The following is a 26,859-nucleotide window of genomic DNA, read 5'->3' on the forward strand; positions in this document are numbered from 1 at the left end:
AATGTCATCTGTGGTAAGTTCATCAGGCAATGCTAGTTAATACTGTAAACTGTATCTAGTTGAGAATTTTTTTTTTATAGCCTTTGATACCTTTTTGATTGCACATTAAACATTTGGTTCATAAAGATGTTTTTTTTAAAGAAGCCCAAAACAGTTGTAGGTGTCATAAGAACCTCATTTGAATAATGCCTTCGCTGTTCCTCATATGGGGTCTATAAAGAGATGGAAGTGTGTGCCATGCTTTGTGACATGGTCAGAAAGACAAAGAAACAGTAGCAACATTGACACAATCGCAATTTATGTGGGACACAGATATTACAAACCGAGAAAAAGGGCATATGTACACATGCAATATTGTATGAAAACAATCAGTCCTTAAAAAAACAATAGCTAAAATACAGCTTCACTTTCATCCATGCATGTATGTTTCATGATGGACTGATTCATTGAGGACATAAAGTGTCTTTGAAATGTTGAATATGTTTAGGGGTTTTGTCAAAAATCTAGCGGCAGTGCACCATAGAGACTAATATTATAGACAAGTTTTGTGGGCGAATTTGATCAGTCTGTTTTCCTGAATGATAAAATAAGTACCTGGTTCAACATTCTCAAAGACACAGTGGTAAGTCAGAACAGAAAAAACATGTTTAAAAAACTGTACAATAGAAAGTTTGTCTTGATAAATAGTGACACACTAAGCCTACTGTACATAATTCTGAAACAAACATACGGCAGCCCCTCACACAATTTATGACAGGCCTTGATTAACGGCAACAGGATTCAACTCTGAGCTCTGCACTAGCCAGTCATATCGATACTTATTTTAAAGCTGCCTATTCAACCTCTTCAATGGTTCAAATTATCTCCATTAATTGAATCACTCTTTCTCCACTTCTGTTACCCAAATTTGACTTCTTACCTTGAACAGGCGAGTCAAGCAAACAATCACATAAGATCATACAAACAAATGAACCAAGCAATCAATACTTTAAACTACAATGCTAAAGCTAGTTCAAATGAGTACATTTCAGATCTGCAAGTGTTTAAGATATAGCATATACCTTGATTTATGCTTGAATTTGGAAACACAAACTGTCAATTTTGGTGATCTGTTGCCCTTTCTTTGCTGTGATTATTGTTTCTGGACTGCAGTCTGTGTCCCAGCTGTCCAGTCCCCCAAACTGAGTTTAGGCTCCTTCTCTGACGCTACTGAAACCTAATAGAGGCCAGTGATCACAATCTGTTCTTCACATTACAGACATCGTCGTCATCAGTTTCCTCATTGTCATCATCCTGGGGGTGGAGGGTTGGATCAGGTGGGGTTGGATGTTGAATCTGTGTCCGTGTCAGAGTGCAGTATCCCCAGGTAACTCGAAGGGGGAGAGGTATTGGGAATGTGGTGATGGAGGAATGGGGCGGTGGGGGTGTCCTTCAGAGCTTGTTCACATTTCGGTGTCGGCAACAGGGGTCTGGGTGGCGGAGTGGCCGTTGGTGGGGGGCTTGTCCAGGGGCTCCTGTGGTTGCAGAGGGGCCACAGACACCAGGGTGTTGGCCTGGTTCTCCTCATCCACCTGGAAACCCTCTTCGGCCTGCAGGCACAACAGAGGAACCATATAGATTCAATTAAATAAACATTGATGGCAGGCTGGGATGCGTCATAAGTGTTAAGCGGTATAGAGCTTGGACTTAGTACTGAAATATTGTGATAACAGTACAGATTCAACTGAAGGAATAGCAAACAACGGCACATCACATACAGTTTGCACTGAGTATTGAGTTTAGGACATGTTTTATATAGTAGCAAGAAAAAGTATGTGAACCCTTTGGAATTACCTGGATTTTTGCATCAATTGGTCATAACATTTGATCTGATCTTCATCTAAGTCACAAAAATAGACAAATACAGTCTGCTTAAACTAATAACACACAAACAATTATAGGTTTCATGTCTTTATTGAACACACTGTGTAAACATTCACAGTGCAGGGTGGAAAAGTATGTGAACCCTTGTATTTAATAACTGTTTGACCCTCCTTTGGCAGCAATAACCTCAACCAAGCGGATCAGACCTGCACAACGTTCAGGAGGAATTCTGCTTAAACATGGGAATTCATTTTTCTGTCAATGATACTGTAGCAAGCTGTCCAGGCCCTGAGGCAGCAAATCAGCCCCAAACCATGATGCTGCCTCCACCATATTTTACAGTTGGGAATGAGGTTTTGATGTTGGTGTGCTGTGCCTTTTTTTCCTCCACACATAGTGTTGTGTTCCTTCCTTCCAAACAACTCGACTTTAGTTTCATCTGTCCACAGAATATTTTGCCAGTAGTGCTGTGGAACATTCAGGTGCTCGTTTGCATACTTCAGACGTGCAGCAATGTTTTTTTTTTGGACAGCAGTGGCTTCTTCCGTGGTGTCCTTCCATGAAAACCATTCTTGTTTAGTGTTTTACATATAGTAAACTCGTCAACAGAGATGTTAGCATGTTCCAGAGATTTCTGTAAGTCTTTAGCTGAGACTAGGATTTTTCATTGAGCATTCTGCGCTGTGCTCTTGTAGTCATCTTTGCAGGATGGCCACTCCTCAGGAGAGTAGCAACAGTGCTGAACTTTCTCTATTTGTAGACAATTTGTCTTACCGTGGACTGATGAACATCAGGGCTTTTAGAGATACTTTTGTAACCCTTTCCAGCGTTATTTAAGTCAACTAAGTCAACTGTATGGTGGAGATAGGGAGTCTGGGCTGAGGTTAGGAATGTTTGTGTCAATCAGATGAGATTGAGGTTAGTTTATGCGATGCGTATGACAATTGACTGTGAAAAGAAGACGCCAAAGGAAGGCAGTGCCACATCATTTTGTCTAAACCAGCATATGGGTGTGGCCCTTATGAAATCTATTTCGGAGAATCTCATGAGGCTTTTGTAGGAGATAATTTTTTTTAACTTGTGGCCACCTGGTATGAGGATGAAATAGAAACAGCAGAGAAGACTTAGAGCTGTTTATGTGAGTGTGGGTTTGAGTGAGGAAGCAACCAAAGGATAACCTCACCTTAAATCCAGTCATAACATTTTAAATAGACAAGCAAGATGTGCATCAACCACCCAGTCTTCCCAGTGAACTTGGTCCTTTACAGTTTTAGCTTTCTATGTGTCTCTCTCATATCATGACCACTCACCAGTCTCGCTCCCTTGGTTGGTGGGCGGTGGGTTTTCAGGTAGTAGCCTGCGATGAGAAGAATAGCCAGGAGCAGTCCAGTGAGCAGCAGGGAGACCAGCACTAGCTTGGAGTTCTTCCCCCAGCGAGGAACAGCTTCCTCAAAATCAATCTGGAGAGACGAGAGTTATACACGTTAATATCAGGAATTCAGGGTTTTCATAAATGTGAGGGGGACGCAGGGGGGACGGGGAAAAACGTTCTAAATAGTTTTACAAGCAAAGAATCCACAATCCCTGCATGGCTGGAACTATACATGGTCTTTCTTACAAAATACCCTGTGTGAATTACAGCAGTCATCTACATTTTTCTGGTATAGATTGTATACTGTCACTAGTAATAGCAGGACCTCTGATGCCATCTGGATCAGGATATTTTACCCCTAGACTGTAGAGCCGGGATAGGCAACTGGCGGGGTCTCAACTTCCTGTTGAGAGTTAGAATAATAGAATATACAAGGTGCAATTTTAAAATTTGGATGTGTAACTGTGTTGTTTTTGTCACACTGCTTTGCTTTATCTTGGCCAGGTCGCAGTTGTAAATGAGAACTTGTTCTCAGCTGGCCTACCTGCTTAAATAAAGGTGAAATTAAAATAAAACAAATAAAACTCAATTAGCCTATGTCAGCAATTTTATTTTAGATTGGTAAATTAGTTTAGTGGCCAGCTATCTAAACTTGTGGTAAGCATGGTTGAATTACTAACCAGGGTACTGCCCATTTGATCATCAGTTATCATGTTAAAAACTGCAAACATTTACCTCCACCCTATGGTAAAGTGTGTAGAACTGCAGTAAAATAGCTGTAAAACTACAAACGCAGACCCACATAATGAGTTGTGCTTTTTTGTGGCCCCCATCAAAGTTGCCCATCCCTGATGTAGAGGATGACTATAGGCTTTCTGTACCCAGGGCTATCGTAAGGCTATACAGTATAGAGATAACTGACTGAGTGGAGAAAGGGCATAATCTCCCAACCCTCCACAGCAAAGTCTGAACACAAAGGTGCCATTGAACTGACTGACCAACATAATGAGAAAAGTGTGGCTGGGTGCAGCTCACTAAACTGTTTTTAGTGCTGCAAGGGGTGTAAGAGCGGGTGTAGAGATGGAGCACAGAGTGTCTAATGTCAAAAGGACAACATGGTTGGAGGGAGCATGAGAAGGATCACCCGTTCCTCATTCCCGCTGGGAACACCATGTCCACCGGGGAAAAAAAGTTTTTTTTTTCTTCTTCTGTTTGTCATGCAACATCTTCCCGGCAGCTTGGAGCCGTGAGTGAGGAATCATGTCTGTGGTGGAGGCGTGTCTCCTTGTTTATTTCACTGTGGTTAGATCAGGAGCCAAATCAGCACTGTGACTTTACCTCACTTACCACTGTGCACAAATTAAAGCCCTTTATTGTAGGTGTGACTGCAGTGGCCACTGAACATAATGTCTTTCTCATGACTCAGGCATGGACGTGTACGTGGTGTGAATTCTGTGAACTTGGAATTGGAATAATGTGTTGTTTTCCTGGTATTTAATTAGAAATAAAGAGACGTGAGACTCTACCTTGTCTTTTATATTGTCATTGTTGAACTTCTCTGCCATTCCTTTAGCATCAGCTGTTAGAAGAGAACATGTGATTTGGTTAATATTTTTTCAACAACAGACTATCAGAGTCATCCCACATAATTAAAAAGCAGAGGAGGAGACTAACCTTCTACGTATTGGCCAAAGATCAGGATTTCATTAGAGTTGTCCTCCTGAAAGACCTCCAGTTTACAGTCGACCCCACACAGGTGCTCCAGAACACTTTCAATTTTAGACCTGGTCTCTTCCTGTGGAAAGACTAGTTGGATTAATAAAGTGTTTGCACTTGGGGCTACAGAACCTCTGTTTAGTCCTTGTCATTTAGATGACTGAAGTGGGAATTGTCTTCCCGAAATGTGCTCACATACAGTACATTAATGTGCATACACATTCACAACTATGGCTCTTTTAGAAATGTATACCCTGAGAGGAACCTACCTCATCCCATCTTTCTTTCTTTCCCATAAGCCAAAAAATGATACCAAAACCTTGTGCAATTATACTCCACCCCATGTAACATGATCCAAATAGAGCCACCAGCCCCCACAGACAGCTCTGCTCAAACCCTTGATCCCAGCCCCAGAGTGGACAGCTGGCCTCATTACAAAGCTCACGGGCTCTGCCAAGGAAACTAGACCGCTCTCAAGGCCTCATCTGCTATGGCACTCAGAGCATGTAGAATATAATTCATGTACAGCACACAAACTATAATCTTTATGTTGAAAACAGTTTTATTCACTTCTCTTTTCCCTGAATCAACTTATTTTCGAGTACTCTCTGTAAGGGGTTAGAAGTGAGGGGTCATTGGATGACATATATTTGCTAGCCTACTTTATGTTATCATTCAGGAATGTTCTATTAGAAGTTTGAGTAGTTGCTGTGAGCTCAAGGTAAACATGTTTTGCCTCCAGCCCCTGATGCAGCTATATTGTGTAGCGCACCATTTACCTCAGAATTGTATCAGTATTCATCAGTAATTTGTTTATAATTGATTTAAAAAAAATAATAATAATCTAAATATGATCCTCATATAATTGGAAACATACATGGATGTGTCATTAAGATCCCCCACATTAAAGGAAATGTGGTGTCTAACCCGGATGAAGCCAATCAAGTCATAACGCTTAATCTGGTGTAAGAGTGAGCGTGTCACTGATTACATGCCATGCGGCAGGGGCTTTCCCATGCAAGCCTAAATGGAGAAAGAGTGGGGGGAGCTCGGTCCCATTCAATACTGTTACATAGTTTACATAGGCCTCTTAATGGGAGACTCCTCTATTCCAGGGAACCATTTAATACAATTTAATCTTGACTGAGATCAGAGGATCTGGAGCTCCAGACGGCAGGCAGACAGACACAGCTGAGAAATGCCAGACATCCCTTCCTTTACCTGGCCCGACCTGCACGGAGCGGAATACCTGTTAGCCCAACCGGCACTGCCCCTAGACGCTGAGGAATCACTTTGATACATACGCTACAGCAGCCCCACCACCGCCCAGCCTCCCTTCACGCCAAACCTTTCGACACGTTCTTCTCGCTCTCTCTGGACCTCTCTCCTGAAGGCATACCTTGAGTTGTAACAAACTATTTTGACTCCCCCTCCTCACCTGGCAGGCATAACTAGGGAGGAGAAGGGCTGGTGTGCCACTTGCCTCCTTGAAAACTGCCCACTGGAGACATATTAATCACTGCTGATTAATGAAGAGGAATTTCCTTCTTAGCTCATGAGCAATGATTTGAAAAGGGGCAAATAGAAAGTGGCATCTCTGTAAACAAACTCATTTTCCTTTTTCCTGTTATGATTTTGCTTCAAGACCCAATCATCTAACTTCTTACTCTGACCATCTTAGCTTCCGCTCACATTTTCCACCTTGAGACAACCCTCTGGATACAGTTTGAACTGAGGTGGACACTGCTGCCAAGAGGGTTTCCTGAATGTCAGATCAGGAAGGCAGTGGCTTTTCTTTTGGTGAGGTGTGTGTCCATACATGTGTGTGCATACCTGTGGCGTGGACAGTACTTACACAGCTGGACGAGGCCTTTAGTTTCAGACTCACTGCATCTCTGTCCTGGACCGCTTGTTTATCAACACACATCACACCAGCCTGTGGAGAGAGACCAGACCACTTCAGTTAGACTAGAGTGTGTGTCATTCATTCTGTACTTGGATTGGGTGATTTGGATGGTATAAAAAATACAAGTAATCTTATAATTTTTTTGTACTTTTTACCCCTTTTTCTCCCCAATTTTGTGATATTCAATTGGTAGTTAGTCTTGTCCCATCGCTGCAACACAGTGCATGCTTAACGCAGAAGCCAGCCATACCAATGTGTCAGAGGAAACACCGTAACAACTGGTGACTGAAGTCAGCGTGCATGTGCCTGGCTCGCCACAAGGAGTCACTAGAGCGCAATGGGACAAGGACATCGCGACCGGCCAAACCCTCCCCTAACCCAGACAACACTGGGCCAATTGTGTGCCGCATCATGGGTCTCCCGGTCACGGCCAGCAGCGATATCGCCCAGGATTGAACCCGGGACTGTAGTGACACTGCGATGCAGTGCCTTAGACCGCTGCGCCACTCGGGAGGCCCAATTTGGATGGTATTGTCACTGCACTCTAGGATTACCTCTGGAATGAGCACCATGTCACTTGACTGGGAGGTCAGAATCTGCTGGGGAGCCTGGGTCTCCTGGTCATCGTCTGTGGTTGCTGCTTCACCAGCCTTCCCTGTGGCCTCCCTCATGTCTGTGGTCTCCTCTACCACCTTGGTGACTGGAGCCGCTGTGGTGTCATCTAAAATGTCTGAGAGGTCCAGTCCAGGAATACTGGGGAATACAATGATCTGGAAAAAGGGTGTATCTGCTTCTGAAAAAAGGGTTAGGGTTTTAGGCCTATGTCCAATTGTATTTAATTCATTGTTGACAAAAAAATGATGGGATGAGCCTATAGGACGGTATATAAATACAGCAACACCCATAGTGGCTCTGTGGAGATAATCTGCTAATGGATAAGTGTCTTACCTTCATCTGAGAGTTGTGTAGTATCAATGTCATCCCCACGAATGACTCCAGCATCATTCACTGGCCGTGTGAGCCCAGTAACAACCTCATATTCTGCAACTACGCCACCTGGAAGAGAACAACAATTGGATAACTTATAGTATAACACTTGCATCCCAACATGTACTGTAGCTACTATGACAACTTTGTCACAACAATGATGTCCAATCCTGAAAGAGTAGAGTCTTCTGTGTCACTTATCTTGAGGGTTGCTATTCTAATTTACACCAAGCTACATGGTCATTTGTATTGACTTTTACATGACATTGAATTTCCATGCTATGCTCAACTGAGCCCAGACCTATCCTGGCTTATATCACCACATTAATTATACAGCATGTGTGCTAACAGACTTGACTTAGCACCTGGACTAGCATAACTGATAGCAATCCTGCCACACCAATATATGCTGGTATTAGGGGGGGGGGGGGGGGGGGGGTCTCATGGGCTGTGAATGTAATCTAGAGTGAGGTGTTTGTGTTAAACTAATGGTGCCCGTCTCTAATAGATTCCACCCAGGGCCTGACCTGAAATAAATTAGGCCCCATGCAGCCCTAAAGAAGGGCCTGTAATTAATAGCCTAAATGTAGGATAAGTCTTCAGCTCAGCCTGTTCCAAGCTCAAGTTTCTAGTCTTATTAGTCTCATGTACAGGATAAACATGGTAGACACCGTCCAATGAAATGCTTACTTGCAGGCTCCTTCTCAACAATAATAAAATACAAGAATGCCAACAAAGTAAATGGCTCAGTAGAATAGAATAAACATCTTAGCATCAGTATAATACAGGAAGGCACAATTTATAGTACAATGTTTACACGTGTATCAGAAAGGGGGGGATTGTGGGCCAAGTGTTTTAAATTGTGCACTATTAGCAATAGTAAATAAGAGTCTGGTAGCAGCAATTGTGATGTGTGTGTGTGTGTGTGTGTGTGTGTAGCATGAGTGTGTGTGAGCATGCATGTGTGTTAAGGGACGGAGAGTCAGTGCAGGTCCCCAGTCCAGTTCAAGTGTATAGCAGTCTGCTGGCTTTTAGATAGAAACTGTGGCAGACCATGCTCCGATACCGTCTGTCCGATGGTAAGGGAGTGAACAGCTCATGAGTGGGGTCCTTGATGATGCTGCGGGACTTCCTCAGTAACTGTTTCAAGTAGATGTCTTGGATGCGTGGGAACACGGCCCCAGTGCAAATAAACGTTCTCTTGTCACTGTGTCATTTACTGGAAATGGGAGTTATATTATTACACTCTTTAAAGTCTTAGTATGTGCATTCATGTCCTCATACCCAGTTAGCCATGTGGCTGGACAGATAAGTCGTTTTGAAGAAGTAAGAATCTTAACTAACTCATGTGGATTAATATACACTGAACAAACACATAAATGCAACATGTAACGTGTTTGTCCCATGTTTCATGAGCCTCAGAACTGCAGACCGTGTGGATGGTGTCGTGTGGGCCAGCGGTTTGCTGATGTTCAACAATGTGAACAGAGTGTCCCATGATGGCAGTGGGCTTATGGTACGGGCAGGCATAAGCTATGGACAACGAATGCAATTGCATTTGATTGATGGCAATTTGAATGCATACAAAAACAGTGATGAGATTCTGTTGCCCATTGTGAGCCCCATTTGTTTTTAAGGTATCTGTGACCAACAGATGCATATCTGTATTCCCAGTCATGTAAAGTCCAGGGCCTAATGAATTTATTTCAATTGACTGATTTCCTCATATGAACTATAACTCAGTAAATATTTTGAAATTGTTGCATGTTGCGTTTATATTTGTTCCAGTATAACACCTGCACCGCTTTCACACTCTCGAAAACGAACTTATAATTTCTAAACCCTTGAAGCATTTGATATTTCAATAAACCAACCATCAAATATGGTTTGTCTAAAGTCTTCTTTGCCAGGTGTTATGCTATAAGAGAGGTGCCACTCACTGCTAAAAGAGGGTAAGGATATCTCTCCAGTGTGTAACACCATTATCCTCCAACAGGGTGAAACCATGGGCATATAAACGCCATGGCAAGTTTTAAAGTGAAATATAAGACCCTTGTGCCCGTCTGTGCCTGTAAGTGGGGGCTTTTGAATGGGGGTCTTGATATATCACTGATACCCTTACATGGGGATGGCCATGTCTTTTAGACTAATGGGATTTGATACTGACTCCATCTCAGTCCCAGCTCTCATATGCTACGAAGAAGTAATAGGAGAGCTGTGCTTCCCTAGACAACACCAGTGCCCGTTTCAGACTCATTAGTCAGTAGAATACACAATATCAAATCATCTAGGTGAATTAAGTTCCCATCTAGCTAGCCTGTTAAACATCTGAACTCCTTGCTGAAATATACTACTGTTTACTGAAATTGTGCCCTCACAGTGATATTGAATTAATACTTTTTCTCCAAAAATGTGTTATTTTACTACTTCTACCCATCAGGCCCTCTGAGGTGAAAGCCTGTTTTACGTGAAGTGCCAGACTTAATAGTTTATACTAGTGAATGCTACTGTTGTCAGCTACTACGGACAGTGCTAATACAGTGGATACCATGCCGGGCAGTGTATGTTTAATAGACTAAACTGGCATAGATAGTACTGGTATAAAAACACTAATAAGTCATGCGTCTGACTCCCTTTTTCCTGAGATTGAACATGTTTACTGAGATACTAACGGCCCCCTCCTTTCCCTTTCCACTCCTCTCACACAACGTCATTACCTCACCCACTAGGCATTATGATAATTCTGTAGATCTCATTACGACTCTCTCCTCCCTCCCTGTCATTTCTCCATACAGTAACACATTGTTGTTTTCTGGTTAAAGCCACATAAGTCTTGTCCAAGCAAGAACAGGTCATAGCCATTCTAAAATAAAAGTGTGTAGAATAATTGGCAGGGTTTTGGATAAGCTACTGTATCACTAGGTTGGACATTTCCGACTGTCTTTCCACCGTGTTTGCTTGTGGAATTTAACATTTACAGTCAGTTGTTGCAGTGTGTTGAATGCTGTGTGTTGCATTGATTGGATTGGCTAAATCCGTATGATGAGCAGGTGTCAAACAGTCAGCGTGCTGTATAAACAGATGAGTCAACAGTACTGAGGGAGGTTCTCACACTGGTATACGTAGGCTAGCAACTGTTAATACAGGTGTCACTTGAGTTTGGTTTTTCCTGCAGTTTTGTGGCAGTTTAATTGTGTTTACTAATGGATGCCCTGAAGCCCAAGGCAAAAAAAGAGGAGACTACGAATTATCTTGTTTGAATGACTTAGGATCTCGTTTAAGCGACTTCGTAAAAAAATATATACAGAGAATTTATAAAGTATTTACACCCCTTGACTTTTTCCACGTTTTGTTGTGTTACAGCCTGAATTTAAAATTGATAACATTTCGATTTTGTGTCACTGGCCTACACACAATACCCCATATTGTCAAAGTGGAATTATGTTTTTAGAAATTTGTTCAAATTCATTAAAAATGAAAAAATGAAATGTCTCGAGTCAATACGTACTCAAACCCTTTGTTTTGACAAGCCTAAATAAGTTCAGGAGTACAAATTTGCATAACAAGTCACTTAATAAGTTCCATGGACTCACTCTGTGTGCAACAATAGTGTTTAACATGATTTTTTTCTGACTAACTTATCTCTGTACCCTACAGATGATCTGTAAGGTCCATCAGTCACGCAGTGAATGTCAAACACAGATTCAACCACAAAAGCCAGGGAGGTTTTCCAATGCCTCGCAAAGAAGGTTAAAATAAAAGAAGCAGATTTTGAATATCCCGTTGAGCATGGTGAAGTTATTAATTACACTTTGGATGGTGTATCAATACACCCAGTCACTACAAAGACACAGGTGTCTTTTCTAACTTCCTGTTTCCAACAAGGCTCTAAAGTAAAACTGCAAAAAATGTGACAAAGAAATTCCCTTTATGTCCTGAATACACAGTATTATGTTTGGGACAAATCCAACACAACACATCACTGAGTACCGCTCTTCATATTTTCAAGCATGGTGGTGGCTGCATCATGTTATGAGTATGCTTGTCATCAGCATAGACTAGAGTTTGTTAGGATAAAATAAAAGGAATAGAGCTAAGTACAGGCAAAATCCTAGGGGAAAACCAGGTTCAGTCTTCTTTCCAACAGAAACTGTGAGACAAATTCACCTTTCAGCAGGACAATAACCTAAAACACAAGGCCAAATATACTCTGGAGTTGCTTACCAAGATGTCATTGAATGTTCCTGAGTGGCCTAACTAGAGTTGTGTCTTAAATCGTCTTGAAAATCTATGGCAAGACTTGAAAATGACTGTCTAGCAATAATCAACAACCAACTTGACAGAGCTTGAAGAATAAAAAATGTATAATGTGCTGTAATCGCAGATGTTATCGCTGCCAAAGGTCTTGACTCAAGGGGTTGAATACTTATCTAATCAAGATACAGTATATTTGTGTTATTTTTTAAAAATTATTATTATAATTTTATTTTTTACAATTGTTCACATTTTTATTCCATTTTGACAGAGTATTTTGTGTAGATCGTTGACAAAAAAATGACAATTAAATCAATTTTAATCCCACCTAGTAACACAACAAAATGTGTAAAAAGTCAAGGGGTGTGAATACTTTCTGAAGGCACTGTATTAACACTGAGAACACCTTCCTAATATTCTGTTGCACGCCCTTTTGCTATCAGAACAGCCTCAATTTGTCGGACTTGGACTCTACAAGGTGTTGTCTGACACCTAATATCATACTCCGTTCAAAGGCACTTAAATATTTTGTCTTGCACATTGACACTCTGAATGGCACACATACACAATCCATGTCTCAAGGCTAACAATTCCTTATTTAACCTGTCTCCTCCCCTTCATCTACACTGATTAAAGTGGATTTAAGGGATCATAGCTTTTGCCTGGATTCACCTAGTCAGTGTACTGTCATCGAAAGAGCAGGTGTTAATATGTATATACACTACCGCTCAAAAGTTTGGGGTCACTTAGAAGTGTCCTTGTTTTTGAAAGAGAAGCAAATATTTTGTCCATTAAAACAACATCAACTTGATCAGAAATACAGTGTAGACATGGTTAATGTTGTAAATGACTATTGTAGCTGGAAACGGCTGGTTTTTAATGGAATATCTACATAGGCGTACAGAGGCCCATTATCAGCAACCATCACTCCTGTGTTCCAATGGCACGTTATATTAGCTAATCCAAGTTTGACATTTTAAAAGGCTAATTGATCATTAGAAAACCCTTTTGCGATTATGTTAGCACAGCTAACAACTGTTGTTCTGATTAAAGAAGCAATAAAACTGGCCTTTAGACTGGTTGAGTAGTTGGCGCATCAGCATTTGTGGGTTCGATTACAGGCTCAAAATGGCCAGAAACAAATAACTTTCTTATGAAGCTCATCAGTCTATTCTTGTTCTGAGAAATGAAGGCTATTCTATGCGGGGAATTGCCAAGAAACTGAAGATCTCGTACAGCGCTGTGTACTACTCCCTTCACAGAACAGCACAAACGGTCTCTAACCAGAATAGAAAGAGGAGTGGGAGGCCCCGGTGCACATCTGAGCAAGAGGACAAGTACATTAGATTGTCAAGTTTGAGAATCAGACGCCTCACACGTCCTCAACTGGCAGCTTCATTAATAAATAATACCCGCAAAACACCAGTCTCAACGTCAACAGTGAAGAGGCGACTCTGGGATGCTGGCCTTCTAGGCAGAGTTCCTCCTTCCATTGTCTGTGTTCTTTTGCCCATCTTAATATTTTATTTTTATTGGCCAGTCTGAGATGTGGCTTTTTCTTTGCAACTCTGCCTAGAAGACCAGCATCCTAGAGTTGCCTCTTCACTGTTGACGTTGAGACGGGTGTTTTGCGGGTACTATTTAATGACGCTGCTTACATAGGATGAGAAACAATACTCCGAGCCACAGCTCTATGCTACTTGTCAGACAGAGAACTGATACTATATACTCGTTGTTGGGATGGGATTGGCTCGGGGGGGGGGGGTTCAGTCGGTAGCTTTTGACCATTTGTTTAGATTCTTCATGTCTTGCCCATTGTTAAAATATTTTTGGTCCAAATTGGATGTTAGGTACTATATTTATTGAATATTATATGAATCGTATAAATTAAAATGGCCAATTTTTGGGTGCAATCAATTGGCTTAATTTCTCAGAGATCAAATTATATTTCAACAAAATAATGTTGCATGAATGCTAATCTTAACAGAAACGATTTCAGAACAATCTGAGATGGTGGGTGTCAATCCTTTTTCTTGTGCTTTTAGAGGTGGAACGATGCTGAATAAAACCTCACTCTACTGGCGATTCTAGTCACTCTTCAGGTTTCTCTTGTGTATGACACTATAGTACATCTCTCCTAGTGGACCTAAGGAATTTGTGTCTGAAAGTGCTGCTTTTAGTGGCTGAGGAATGTGACATTGGACCTTAGTCCCTCGGGGTATAAACACAGCATTGCAGCTCTTGCCTCTGAAACAGCAGAATCCTGACCTGCCAACTTCATCTCTGTCTCTGTCCCAGAACCAACTCAACACCATAGTACCCTCCAAACTCGTCATCAAGCTCGAGACCCTGGGTCTCGACCCCGCCCTGTGCAACTGGGTACTGGACTTCCTGACGGGCCGCCCCCAGGTGGTGAGGGTAGGCAACAACATCTCCTCCCCGCTGATCCTCAACACTGGGGCCCCACAAGGGTGCGTTCTGAGCCCTCTCCTGTACTCCCTGTTCACCCACGACTGCGTGGCCACGCACGCCTCCAACTCAATCATCAAGTTTGCGGATGACACAACAGTGGTAGGCTTGATTACCAACAACGACAAGACGGCCTACAGGGAGGAGGTGAGGGCCATCGGAGTGTGGTGTCAGGAAAATAACCTCACACTCAACGTCAACAAAACTAAGGAGATGATTGTGGACTTCAGGAAACAGCAGAGGGAACACCCCCCTATCCACATCGATGGAACAGTAGTGGAGAGGGTAGCAAGTTTTAAGTTCCTCGGCATACACATCACAGACAAACTGAATTGGTCCACTCACACAGACAGCATTGTGAAGAAGGCGCAGCAGCGCCTCTTCAACCTCAGGAGGCTGAAGAAATTTGGCTTGTCACCAAAAGCACTCACAAACTTCTACAGATGCACAATCGAGAGCATCCTGGCGGGCTGTATCACCGCCTGGTACGGCAACTGCTCCGCCCTCAACCGTAAGGCTCTCCAGAGGGTAGTGAGGTCTGCACAATGCATCACCGGGGGCAAACTACCTGCCCTCCAGGACACCTACACCACCCGATGTCACAGGAAGGCCATAAAGATCATCAAGGACATCAACCACCCGAGCCACTGCCTGTTCACCCCGCTATCATCCAGAAGGCGAGGTCAGTACAGGTGCATCAAAGCTGGGACGGAGAGACTGAAAAACAGCTTCTATCTCAAGGCCATCAGACTGTTAAACAGCCACCACTAACATTGAGTGGCTGCTGCCAACACACTGACACTGACTCAACTCCAGCCACTTTAATAATGGGAATTGATGGGAAATGATGTAAATATATCACTAGCCACTTTAAACAATGCTACCTTATATAATGTTACTTACCCTACATTATTCATCTCATATGCATACGTATATACTGTACTCTATATCATCGACTGTATCCTTATGTAATACATGTATCACTAGCCACTTTAACTATGCCACTTTGTTTACATACTCATCTCATATGTATATACTGTACTCGATACCATCTACTGTATCTTGACTATGCTGCTCTGTACCATCACTCATTCATATATCCTTATGTACATATTCTTTATCCCCTCACACTGTGTACAAGACAGTAGTTTTGGAATTGTTAGTTAGATTACTTGTTGGTTATTACTGCATTGTCGGAACTAGAAGCACAAGCATTTCGCTACACTCGCATTAACATTTGCTAACCATGTGTATGTGACAAATAAAATTTGATTTGATTTGATTTGATCTTTTCCCTGGCATTAAACCCAGAAAGAGGATGAAGGATCTCATGTTTTCAATCAGGCCCTAATGCTGCACCCATGGCTGCCCCACCCTGCGGTTATGACACATAAGTGCTGGGGACTTCAGTCAGGATTCAGTACACACAACATCTGTTTCTACTTGTGTATGTATTTCACTCCACCGATTGTCCGTTACAGTTTCACTGCTGTATACATTACCTTAACTGTTCCTGTCTGGACAGAGTAAATAAGAAAACGTTTGGACATAGATTCAGTCCTAAGAGAATCACAAGGAGATCTCAAATCTCCTGCAGACTAATTACTAACATGCCTCTGGAGGTGATATTGAATAACAGTCATGTCCAGACTGGACTAAACAATATCAGGACACTCAAATGGAAAGGTGAACTTGCCTTTAACAAAAAAACAGAATGCTTTTACATTTAGAATGATTCATTTATTTTGGTTAAAAAAAACAATTTAAACAAAAAACGGGGGGTGAAAGATATAGTTAAGTACTGAGGAGAGAACTGGGTGGAAAAGCAGTCTGCTTCTCATTAGGAATAGCCCAACATTATTATCACAAGTCCATGTGTTGTCTCTGAGATAAAAACAAATCTGCTTAATTCTGTTACAGGGCGGCAGGTAGCCTAGTGGTTAGAGCGTTGGGCCAGTAACCGAAAGGTTGCTAGATCGAATCTCTGAGTTCTGCCTCTGAACAAGGCAGTTAACCCACCCATTGTAAATTAGGATTTGTTCTTAACTGACTTGCCTAGTGAAATAAATGTGTGTATACTTGAGTAGGTATTTACAAGCAACCCCTTGCTCAGATTGGGTGCTGGGTTTCAGCCGTCATTTTGTTGGGCATGTTCCTATGTGAGTGTTCAGTAGATGTTGCTAAAACAATATCTATGATTCACATAATTACAGGCCATGAGGTCAGGTCGAGTTCTTTCTGAAACTAGTAAGCCTCCTTAACCAAGGAAAAGCATATGGCTTAAATCCTTTGTAGTGTGTTCACAAACACAACCTCTAGAAATGTTAGTTAGAGACTTCAGTTAAGAAAACAAGGTGGTTTTACTCAAATTCAAACTTAGACCGGCAGGCATTTACAATCTCATCATGTGAAGCTGTAATAAGGTGAGTCCATATATTCTCTGTTTTGTTTAATTGAACTTTTAGAGGTGACAAGTAAAAAGTTACAATTGAATCAAGTTTTGGGGTTCCACAACACCTTAGTAGATTCCCTCATCCTGCTGTTTGGCTGTAGCTCTTTGAATCGTTTCTCTAACCCCATCTCTCACAAGCCCCTCCTACTACAGCTACTGTATGCCAGTGTCTTAGTTCTGACTCAGTCCAGCATACCACAGTAATTCTGCGTAGTGCTAACATAATACAGCCCTCTCTCTTCCACATCTCTAAAGTTGATGGTAGCACCCAGCGATAAAACAAATGGTATAAATATGAATTTGTTTGAAAGCAAAAAAACTTGTCTCTTACCAGGAAGTACGGTCTTTAAACAAACTATAGACTGCTTTGTTCTTTTCCCTTCTTTTCTCACTCTCGCCATCTTTCTCCCTCTCTGTTTCTCTGTCCCTACTGTACCTCTTGCTTCTCCTGTTGCTTTTCCACCTCTTTCACCCATGCATTCTCCCTCACACTGCTTGGAACAACTGTAAGGCATTCTGGTACCAGTAATTCATGTCAGCGAGCTTGGCATGGCATTGTGATGTTCATCTTTTCATTGAATGGTGAATTATATTAAGTAAGTGTCTACGCATTCTTAAGATTAAGATTTTGTAAGATACAATACCAGTCAAAAGTTTGGACACACCTACTCATTCAAGGGTTGTATCTTTCTTTTGACTGTTTTCTACATTGTAGAATAATAGTGAAGACATCAAAACTATTAAATAACACATTTGGAATCATATAGTAATGAAAAAAGTGTTAAACAAATCCAAATATATTTGAGATTTGAGATTCTTAAAAGTAGCCACCCTTTGCCTTGATGACAGCTTTGCACACTCTTGGCATTCTCTCAACCACCTTCATGAGGTAGTTACCTGGAATGCATTTCAATTAACAGCTGTGCCTTGTTAAAAGTACATTTGTGGAATTTCTTTCCTTCTTAATGCGTTTGAGCCAATCAGTTGTGTTGTGACAAGGTAGGGTGGTATACAGAAGATAGCCCTGTGGCTACCACAGAATTCTGCAGCGATACCATCTGGTTTGCGCTTAGTGGGACTATCATTTGTTTTTCAACAGGACAATGACCCAACACAGCTCCGGGCTGTGTGAGGGCTATTTGACCAAGAAGAAGAGCGGTGGAGTGCTGCATCAGATGACCTGGCCTCCAAAATCACCCAACCTCAACCCAATTGAGATGGTTTGGGATTAGTGGGCCCACAGAGTGAAGGAAAAGAAGCCAAGTGCTCAGCATATGTGGGAAATCCTTCAAGACTGTTGGAAAAGCATTCCAGGTGAAACTGGTTGAGAGAATGCCAAGAGTGTGCAAAGTTATCGTCAATGCAAATTGGTGGATACTTTTAAGAATCTAAAATCTAAAATATATTTGGATTTGTTTAACACTTTTTTGGTTAAGACATTATTCCATATCTGTTATTTCATAGTTTTGATGTCTTCACTATACAATGTAGAAAATAATCAAAATAAAGAAAAACCCTTGAATGAGTAGGTGTGTCCAAACTTTTGACTGGTACTGTATACTGATTCCTTTTCAACATTAATCTACATGCATGTGTTCCTCAGACCGAGGTACTTTCCATAGCTGAACCAGCTGTCTTCTACTCGTAGAAATAGAATCTGATACTTCCACTACCATTGACATCATCTGTAATAAATCCCATGAACATGGCATGAGTTTGAGATGAAACAATTACTATCTCAATATGTCATCCTCCACGGCAACAAAAGTCTAATGCAAGTAAGTATAACATAAATAACTGCTATTGTTCTAATGTTAGTTTATGTGCAGTTTGGTGTTGCCATCAGAACAAAGACACATGGCTCAAAGTTCAAGTGAAGTCTCTTCTCATTGGCAGGAAATGTGATAGATCAGACGCAGATAGTACAGGATTGGGAGGTTTAGCCTGCTATCAGGCATGTTTCCAGTGTTTATGTTCCAGACAATAAATTATATTCTGCCATGTAAAGACTAGTCTATACTCTAGGCACAGTGACTGCAAAGAAGAGAAGAGTCTCTACCCTGACCCTTCCTGTCTCTGCAGATGGCCATGCTTTCTTTCAACTTCAGCTTGCAAAGCATGGATGTATGAATTTTTACTTACCGTGAAGGAGTGTGGCGATGAAAAGCAAAGCGAAAGCTATCATTTTGTGGGTCTCAGTCATTCTCCTTTTGGATGCTGCTGCTAACATTCTCCTCCTGTCCAGTGTGAATGTGTGACAGAGAAGGAGGGTTTCCTCCTATCTTGAGCGGGGCGGATAAAGCGCCACTCTTGCTCTGGCACTTTTATATGGCTCTCCTCTCTCGCTGAGGCTCAACCCCACACCCCTTCTCTCACTGGTTAATTAACCCTTCCTTAGTGCCCCATACTGGGGGGGGGGGGGGGGGGGGGTGTAAGGCAGAAGGTGGGGGAAGAGGAGAAAAATGGGGTGTATAGTTGAACATAGTTTGAAAATCTGTTATTTTGTTATACAAATTATATTGGCTAATTATTCAAAGTTAGAATGCCTGTGGTTCTTAACATGAAATGTCTATAATGAGTGGCTATAACTTCACATTGTGAAGTTGTTCACTTCTATTGTGACCCCAGATCACGCCTAAAAGTGTTTGTAGGGAAGCAGTCATTCTGCATACAATGGAAGGTAGACTGTGGGCCATTTGTGTGTTAATGGCCTTATGCAGATGCACTGAGGTAAAATACGCTTTTAAGATGCTAGCCAAAACATTGGTGTGACCTGTTATTAAGATAAAAATAAGACCTTCCTACACAAGCCTTTACATTTTTCTTTTTTGATGCTGGAGAAACAGGCCCGTAACCTGATACCTAACGTCCCATGTCCCTGCTTTGGCCTCAATTCCCCTCTCTCCCTTCATCCATTTCCTCCCTTTCCCTCATCCCCCATCCCCCATCCCTCTAACCAAACCCCTATCAGTAACATTCAATGAAAACAGCAGCCGCTGAGGTGGATAGTTGGCTTCTTGCTGCTTCTCAGCCTGAGCTTTGCCCTCATCCTGGGAGGAGGGGTTGATGGAGTAGGACTGGGGGGTTGATGGAGTAGGACTGGGGGGTTGATGGGGTAGGACTGGGGGGGTTGATGGGGTAGGACTGGGGGGGTTGATGGAGTAGGACTGGGGGGGTTGATGGAGTAGAACTGGGGGTTGATGGAGTAGGACTGGGGGGTTGATGGAGTAGGACTGGGGGGTTGATGGAGTAGGACTGGGGGGTTGATGGAGTAGGACTGGGGGGTTGATGGGGTAGGACTGGGGGGTTGATGGAGTAGGACTGGGGGGTTGATGGAGTAGGACTGGGGGGTTGATGGGGTAGGACTGGGGGGGTTGATGGAGTAAGACTGGGGGGTTGATGGAGTAGGACTGGGGGGGTTGATGGAGTAGGACTGGGGGGTTGATGGAGTAGGACTGGGGGGTTGATGGGGTTGGACTGGGGGGGTTGATGGGGTAGGACTGGGGGGTTGATGGGGTTGGACTGGGGGGGTTGATGGGGTAGGACTGGGGGGACGATGGAGTAGGACTGGGGGGTTGATGGGGTAGTATGGGTAACTGGGGAATGGACACACCACAGCTGACGTACACCGCCTATGTCACAGCAGTAAAACATTCTCTACTTAGGCTGTTAAATAGTTAGAGGCATTTTGGCTGCTGGTGTCCCAGTGAATCATGACTTCCTCTCATATAACAGTAAAAGCACAGAATTCCCTTTTTTTCCACTGTGAAAGAGCAGTTGGAAGTGCCATGGCAAATTCCTCTATCTGTTTCTCTCTCATGGTCTCTCTAACTCTGTCTCTTTTTACTTTCCTCTCTCTCTTTCTGTACTCTATCCTTCCCTCTCTTTCTGACTCCAGCTATAGTCTGTCTAGATGGCGTGCTGCAGCCCGGTCTGTCATCGTCTCAGCCCAGGAAACCAATACAGACAGCATGTGCATTCCTCTCCAGCCTGTGAAAAAACTCATCTGGAAGGCATTTCTCCTCCTTACATTTAGTTGTGACTTAAGGCCTAGGCATTAAATATAGCTTTTATTTTTTTACAGTACGTTGACTGTTGGCCAAATCTGTTGTAGCTTAAGGAGTTTCAAAACACAGTCTCTGTGCCATGTAAATATTTATAGGCCTACATTGAGTGTACAAAACATTAGGGACACATTCCTAATATTGAGTTTCACCCCCCCTTTTCCCCAGAACAGCCTCAATTCGTTGGGGAATGGACTTTAAAAAGGTGTCGAAAGTGTTCCACATGCATTCTGGCCCATGTTGACTCCAATGCTTCCCACAGTCGTGTCAAGTTGGCTGGATGTCCTTTGGGTGGTGGACCATTTTTTATACAAACGAGAAGAACTGCAACACCAGCAGCGTTGCAGTTCTTGACACACTCAAACTGGTGCGCCTGGCACCTACTACCATACCCTGTTCAAAGGCACTTAATTATTTTGTCTTGCCCGTTCGCCCTCTGAATGGCACACATACACAAACAATGTCTTAATTGTTTCAAGGTTTAAAAATCATTTTTTAACTTGTCTTCTCCCCTTCATCTACACTGATTCAAGTGGATTTAACAGGTTACCTTGGATTCACCGGGTCAGTCTATGTCATGGAAAGAGCAGGTGTTCCTAATATTTATTTATTTTTATATATTATATATTATGCATTTTATTGAATATCCAAAACATCCAAAACTTTATCCAAAACTTTACTTGCAGTGAAGCAGCTCAACAACTACACCACACCAGTCGTCCAACAAACTCCAATTCAGAGCGACACACAGAAGCATCCAGGGTCAAGGGCAGGTTGACAGATCTCCCACAAGGCCAAAAACAGGGACCCGAACCCTCCAAGATCCCACCACAGTTCCCCAAGAGCTGCCCCTCTCCCACTCCCCCCCCCCCCCCCCCAAGAAAAAAAAAATATATAAATTATTCCATTCCCCACCCCAAGAAACCCCCCAATGCACCAACAACCAAGAAACTGAACTAAAGAGAAAAAAGAAAAAGACGAAACAAAACCGAAAACAACAATGCAAAAAACATCAAGGACATCTAAAATCATAACAGTAAAGCCAATTGTGTATGTTTGAGTGCATGTCTGGCACTATTTACATGTGTGTTCGTGTATGTGTGCATTTGAATTAGAGTGTATGTATATGCATGTGTACAAACACCTGCACGGCATCGGCTTCAGGCGAACTGGCATTAGCTGTAAAACAGTGCCTCTCAGTGTCATTCAAACTTTTTATTATATTTTATTTTGACTTTATTTTTTATTCTTTTATCTTTGACCATTATTCTATCCCCTGCCCAGGAACTCCACTCCCACTTGTCTCCGATTCCACATCCCAACCCTCAGCTTCCCTCAGCCCATCCCAACTATCTCTGCTGGCCACCCTCTTTGGATTTCTACGCAACATACATTGCCGTTCAAAGATTTGGGGTAAATGACTATTGTAGCTGGAAACGGCAGATTTTTTTATGGAATATCTACAAAGGCGTACAGAGGCCCATTATTAGCAACAATCACTCCTGTGTTCCAATGGCACATTGTGTTATCTAATCTAAGTTTATAATTTTAAAAGGCTAATTGATCATTAGAAAACCCTTTTGCAATTATGTTAGCACAGCTGAAAACTGTTATACTGATTAAAGAAGCAATAAACCTGGCCTTCTTGAGACGGGTTGAGTATCAAATCAAAGTTTATTTGTCACGTGCGCCGAATACGACAGACCTTACAGTGAAGTGCTTGCTTACAGGCTCTAACCAACAGTGCAAAAAAGGTATTAGGTGAACAATAGGTAGGTAAAGAAATAAAACAACAGTAAAAAGACAGGCTATATTCAGTAGCGAGGCTATAAAAGTAGCGAGGCTACATACAGACACTGGTTAGTCAGGCTGATTGAGGTAGTATGTACATGTAGATATGGTTAAAGTAACTATGCATATAAGATGAACAGAGAGTAGCAGTAGCGTAAAAGAGGGGTTGGCGGGTGGTGGGTGGCGGGACACAATGCAGACAGCCCGGTTAGCCAATGTGCGGGAGCACTGATTGGTCAGCCCAATTGAGGAAGTATGTACATGAATGTATAGTTAAAGTGACTATGCATATATGATAAACAGAGAGTAGCAGCAGCATAAAAATAGGATTTGGGGGGGCACACACAATGCAAATAGTCTGGGTAGGCATTTGATTATCTGTTCAGGAATCTTATGGCTTGGGGGTAAAAACTGTTGAGAAGCCTATTTGTCCTAGACTTGGCACTCTTTACTGCTTGCCATGCGGTAGTAGAGAGAACTGTCTATGACTGGGGTGGCTGGGGTCTTTGACAATTATTAGGGCCTTCCTCTGACACCGCCTGGTGTAGAGGTCCTGGAGGGCAGGCAGCTTAGCTCCAGTGATATACTGGGCCGTACATCACTACCCTCTGTAGTGCCTTGCGATCAGAGGCCGAGCAATTTCCGTACCAGGCAGTGATGCAACCAGTCAGGATGCTCTTGATGTTGCAGCTGTAGAACCTTTTGAGGATCTCAGGACCCATGCCAAATCTTTTTATTTTCCTGAGGGGGAATAGGCTTTGCCGTGCCCTCTTCACGACTGTCTTGGTGTGTTTGGACCATTCTAGTTTGTTGTTGATGTGGACACCAAGGAACTTGAAGCGCTCAAGAAACGTTGAGGGATAGGTTGTTATTCTGGCACCACCCGGCCAGGTCTCTGACCTCCTCCCTATAGGCTGTCTCATCATTGTCAGTGATCTGCAAACTTAAGGATGGTGTTGGAGACATGCCTGGCCATGCAGTCGTGGGTGAACAGGGAGTGCAGGAGGGGACTGAACACACACCCCTGGGGAGCTCCAGTGTTGAGGATCAGCGTGGCAGATGTGCTGCTACCTACCCCTCACCACCTGGGGGCGGCCCGTCAGGAAGTCCAGGATCCAGTTGCAGAGGGAGGTGTTTAGTTTCAGGTTCCTTAGCTTAGTGATGAGCTTTGAGGGTACTATGGTGTTGAATACTGAGCTGTAGTCGATGAATAGCATTCTCACATAAGTGTTCCTTTTGTCCAGGTGGGAAAGGGAAGTGTGGAGTGCAATAGAAATTGCATCATCTGTGGATCTGTTTGGGCGGTATGCAAATTGGAGTGGGTCTAGGGTTTCAATCAGCATTTGTGGGTTCGATTACAGGCTCAAAATGGCCAGAATCAAAGAACTTTCTTCTGAAACTTGTCAGTCTATTCTTGTTCTGAGAAATGAAGGCTATTCCATGCGAGAAATTGCCAAGAAACTGAAGATATCGTACAATGTTCTGTACTACTCCCTTCACAGTGCAAACTGGCCCTAACCAGAATAGAAAGAGGAGTGGGAGGCCCTGGTGCACAACTAAGCAAGAGGACAAGTACATTAGAGTGTCTAGTTTGAGAAATAGATGCCTCACAAGTCCTCAAATGGCAGTTTCATTAAATAGTACTCGCAAAACACCAGTCTCAACGTCAACAGTGAAGATGCTGGCCTTCTAGGAAGAGTTGCAAAGAAAAAGCCATATCTAAGACTAGCCAATAAAAATAAAAGATTAAGATGGGCAAAAGAACACAGACACTGGACAGAGGAAGATTGGAAAAAAAGTGTTATGGACAGACAAATCTACGTTTGAGGTGTTCGGATCACAAAGCAGAACATTCATGAGATGCAGAAATAATGAAAAGATGCTGGAGGAGTGCTTAACGCCATCTGTCAATCATGGTGGAGGCAATGTGATGGTCTGGGGGTGCTTTGGTGGTGGTGTAGTGGGAGATTTGTACAGGGTAAAAGGGATCTTGAAGAAGGAAGGCGATCACTCCATTTTGCAACGCCATGCCATACCCTGTGGACGGCGATTAATTAGAGCCAATTTCCTCCTACAACAGGACAATGACCCAAAGCACAGCTCCAAACTATGCAATAACTATTTAGGGAAGAAGTAGTCAGCTTGTATTCTGTCTATAATGGAGTGGCCAGCACAGTCAATGAATCTCAACCCTATTGAGCTGTTGTGGGAGCAGCTTGACCGTATGGTATGTAGATGAGTCCATCAAGCCAATCCAATTTGTGGTAGGTGCTTCAGGAAGCATGGGATGAAATCTCTTTAGATTACTGTTAAGGGATTTTTTTTAATCAATAATGACTAATTATGTATACATTTCAATCAGGACTGACTAATCAGAATACTACTATGTTACTGTATAGATGTATGAATTTTTGTTTAATCCTAGTACTGAATATAATGTGTGTAATTATAATCAAGAATTAGAACAATGACTGTCTGTTCTATGGTAGAAACAAATTAATTTATTGTCAGACTGGCTAGAATGCTTATCTACACAGGGAGGCTTTGGCCGGGTCATAAATTATCTAAACTAGTGGGGGTCGATGTAGGAAGGCTTGAGAACTATACTTCCATTGTACCGGAGTGGAGGAGGGACAGGACAGTTTGAAACCTAATGACGTCATTTTCAGTTTATAACCTGTTGTAAATTGTATCATGTTCAGTACTCTCGAGAATAAACGCTAGTGCTTGATTTTGAGACTGGTCTCCACCCATTTTATTCAAATAAGTTTCTTACAAATCCTTAGAAATGGGCTGAGTGTATTAATTGAATTGGGTAATAAACATATAGGAATTTAATTCCTCTAACAATTACCTCAACAAATTGACAACTAGAATGCCAAAGGTTTGCAAGGCTGTAATTGCTGCAAATGGAGGATTCTTTGACGAAAGCAAAGTTTGAAAGACACAATTATTTTTTCAATTAAAAATCATTATTCATAACTTTGTCAACGTCTTGACTATGTTTCATATACATTTTGGAACTAATTTCATATATGTTTTCATGGAAAACAAGGACATTTCGAAGTGACCCCCAAACTTTTGAATGGTAGTGTATATCTTTCAACTATGCTGTGATATTTAACATACAATTTCAATCTATCTAATCGAATAGAATCCACAGATTGTAAATTGAAGTTAAATACTTTTACCAAGACTATTAGTATATTAGTAATTGACTGCCCCGGTCTCTCCAGATCTCCCATGAGTACTATTTCTAGGGTCAATTTGATTCTGTATCCTCACAACAAAATCTGCAGAGCATTGATGATTTTATGCTCCAAATATTGACCATATTGTTGGTGGCAAAAATTCTATATAATAACTTTAGCTGAAAAGCACGAAGTCTTGAATCGTTTTATATACGTATCAACCCATACACCATGTAACATGGAATCGGTACATCAAAAATCTCTTCCCAACTATTTTGCAATCTGTATGGCACAGTTGTCAACACCCTGATTCTCAAATGATACTGATATACTTTCCTATTTATGCTATTTTTATTCCTCCGCAAGTTTTGATCCTTTATATTGGGCAGACAGACCAGTTCCCTACCACATCTCACTGCCACTTGCCTCCTCCATTCTGGGGGTAATGCTGTAATCAATTGGTTGTACTCTTGGATTGAGCAGATCTTCCTGTACAATTCTGATAACTCCATGAAAGACATAAGTCTACTATTCCAATTTACAATATCATATAAGAACAAAATACCCTTTTCAAACATCTTTCCCATAAATACAGTGTCACGACTTCTACCGTAGGTAACTCTTCTCCCTGTTCGGGCGGCGCTCGGCGTCGCCGGTTTACTAGCCACTACCGATCCCTTTTTCCTTTTCTGGTTGTTTTGTCTGTGTTCCTTTTCACACCTGGTTTCAATTGCTTTTATTTCTGTGTGTATATAGGGCACCTGTTGCCTGCCTTAATTCGTGCAGGATTAAGC

General features: G+C 42.3%; 1 protein-coding gene across 2 annotated transcripts; it reads right to left on the reverse strand.

Moving 5' to 3' along the window:
- Positions 1-277: 277 nt before the first annotated feature.
- LOC139413438 (hematopoietic progenitor cell antigen CD34-like) lies at positions 278-19,373 on the reverse strand. 2 transcript variants are annotated; one of them, XM_071160825.1, is made up of 8 exons: positions 19,162-19,373; positions 7,806-7,913; positions 7,412-7,647; positions 6,807-6,887; positions 4,910-5,030; positions 4,762-4,814; positions 3,174-3,323; positions 278-1,589 (listed from the first exon to the last, which is right to left on the reverse strand). In XM_071160825.1, the coding sequence occupies exons 1-8, from the start codon at positions 19,247-19,249 to the stop codon at positions 1,443-1,445; spliced, it is 984 nt and encodes a 327-aa protein (XP_071016926.1). In that variant the 5' UTR covers positions 19,250-19,373; the 3' UTR covers positions 278-1,442. The 2 variants fall into 2 exon arrangements, with proteins under 2 accessions (XP_071016926.1, XP_071016925.1); XM_071160824.1 differs by having other exon boundaries at positions 7,412-7,650; positions 19,162-19,317.
- Positions 19,374-26,859: the final 7,486 nt, after the last annotated feature.

This window comes from Oncorhynchus clarkii, chromosome 7 (genome assembly GCF_045791955.1).
Source record: "Oncorhynchus clarkii lewisi isolate Uvic-CL-2024 chromosome 7, UVic_Ocla_1.0, whole genome shotgun sequence".
NCBI lineage: Eukaryota > Metazoa > Chordata > Actinopteri > Salmoniformes > Salmonidae > Oncorhynchus > Oncorhynchus clarkii.

Excerpts from the sequence above, each read along its gene's own strand:
- LOC139413438 (XM_071160824.1), bottom strand. The coding sequence starts at position 19,249 with ATGTTAGCAGCAGCATCCAAAAGGAGAATGACTGAGACCCACAAAATG. Across the intron at positions 7,914-19,161 it reads CATCGCCACACTCCTTCACG|GTGGCGTAGTTGCAGAATAT; the intron begins GTAAGTAAAAAT and ends GTTCTCTTCCAG. Across the intron at positions 4,815-4,909 it reads CTTTGGCCAATACGTAGAAG|CTGATGCTAAAGGAATGGCA; the intron begins GTTAGTCTCCTC and ends CTCTTCTAACAG.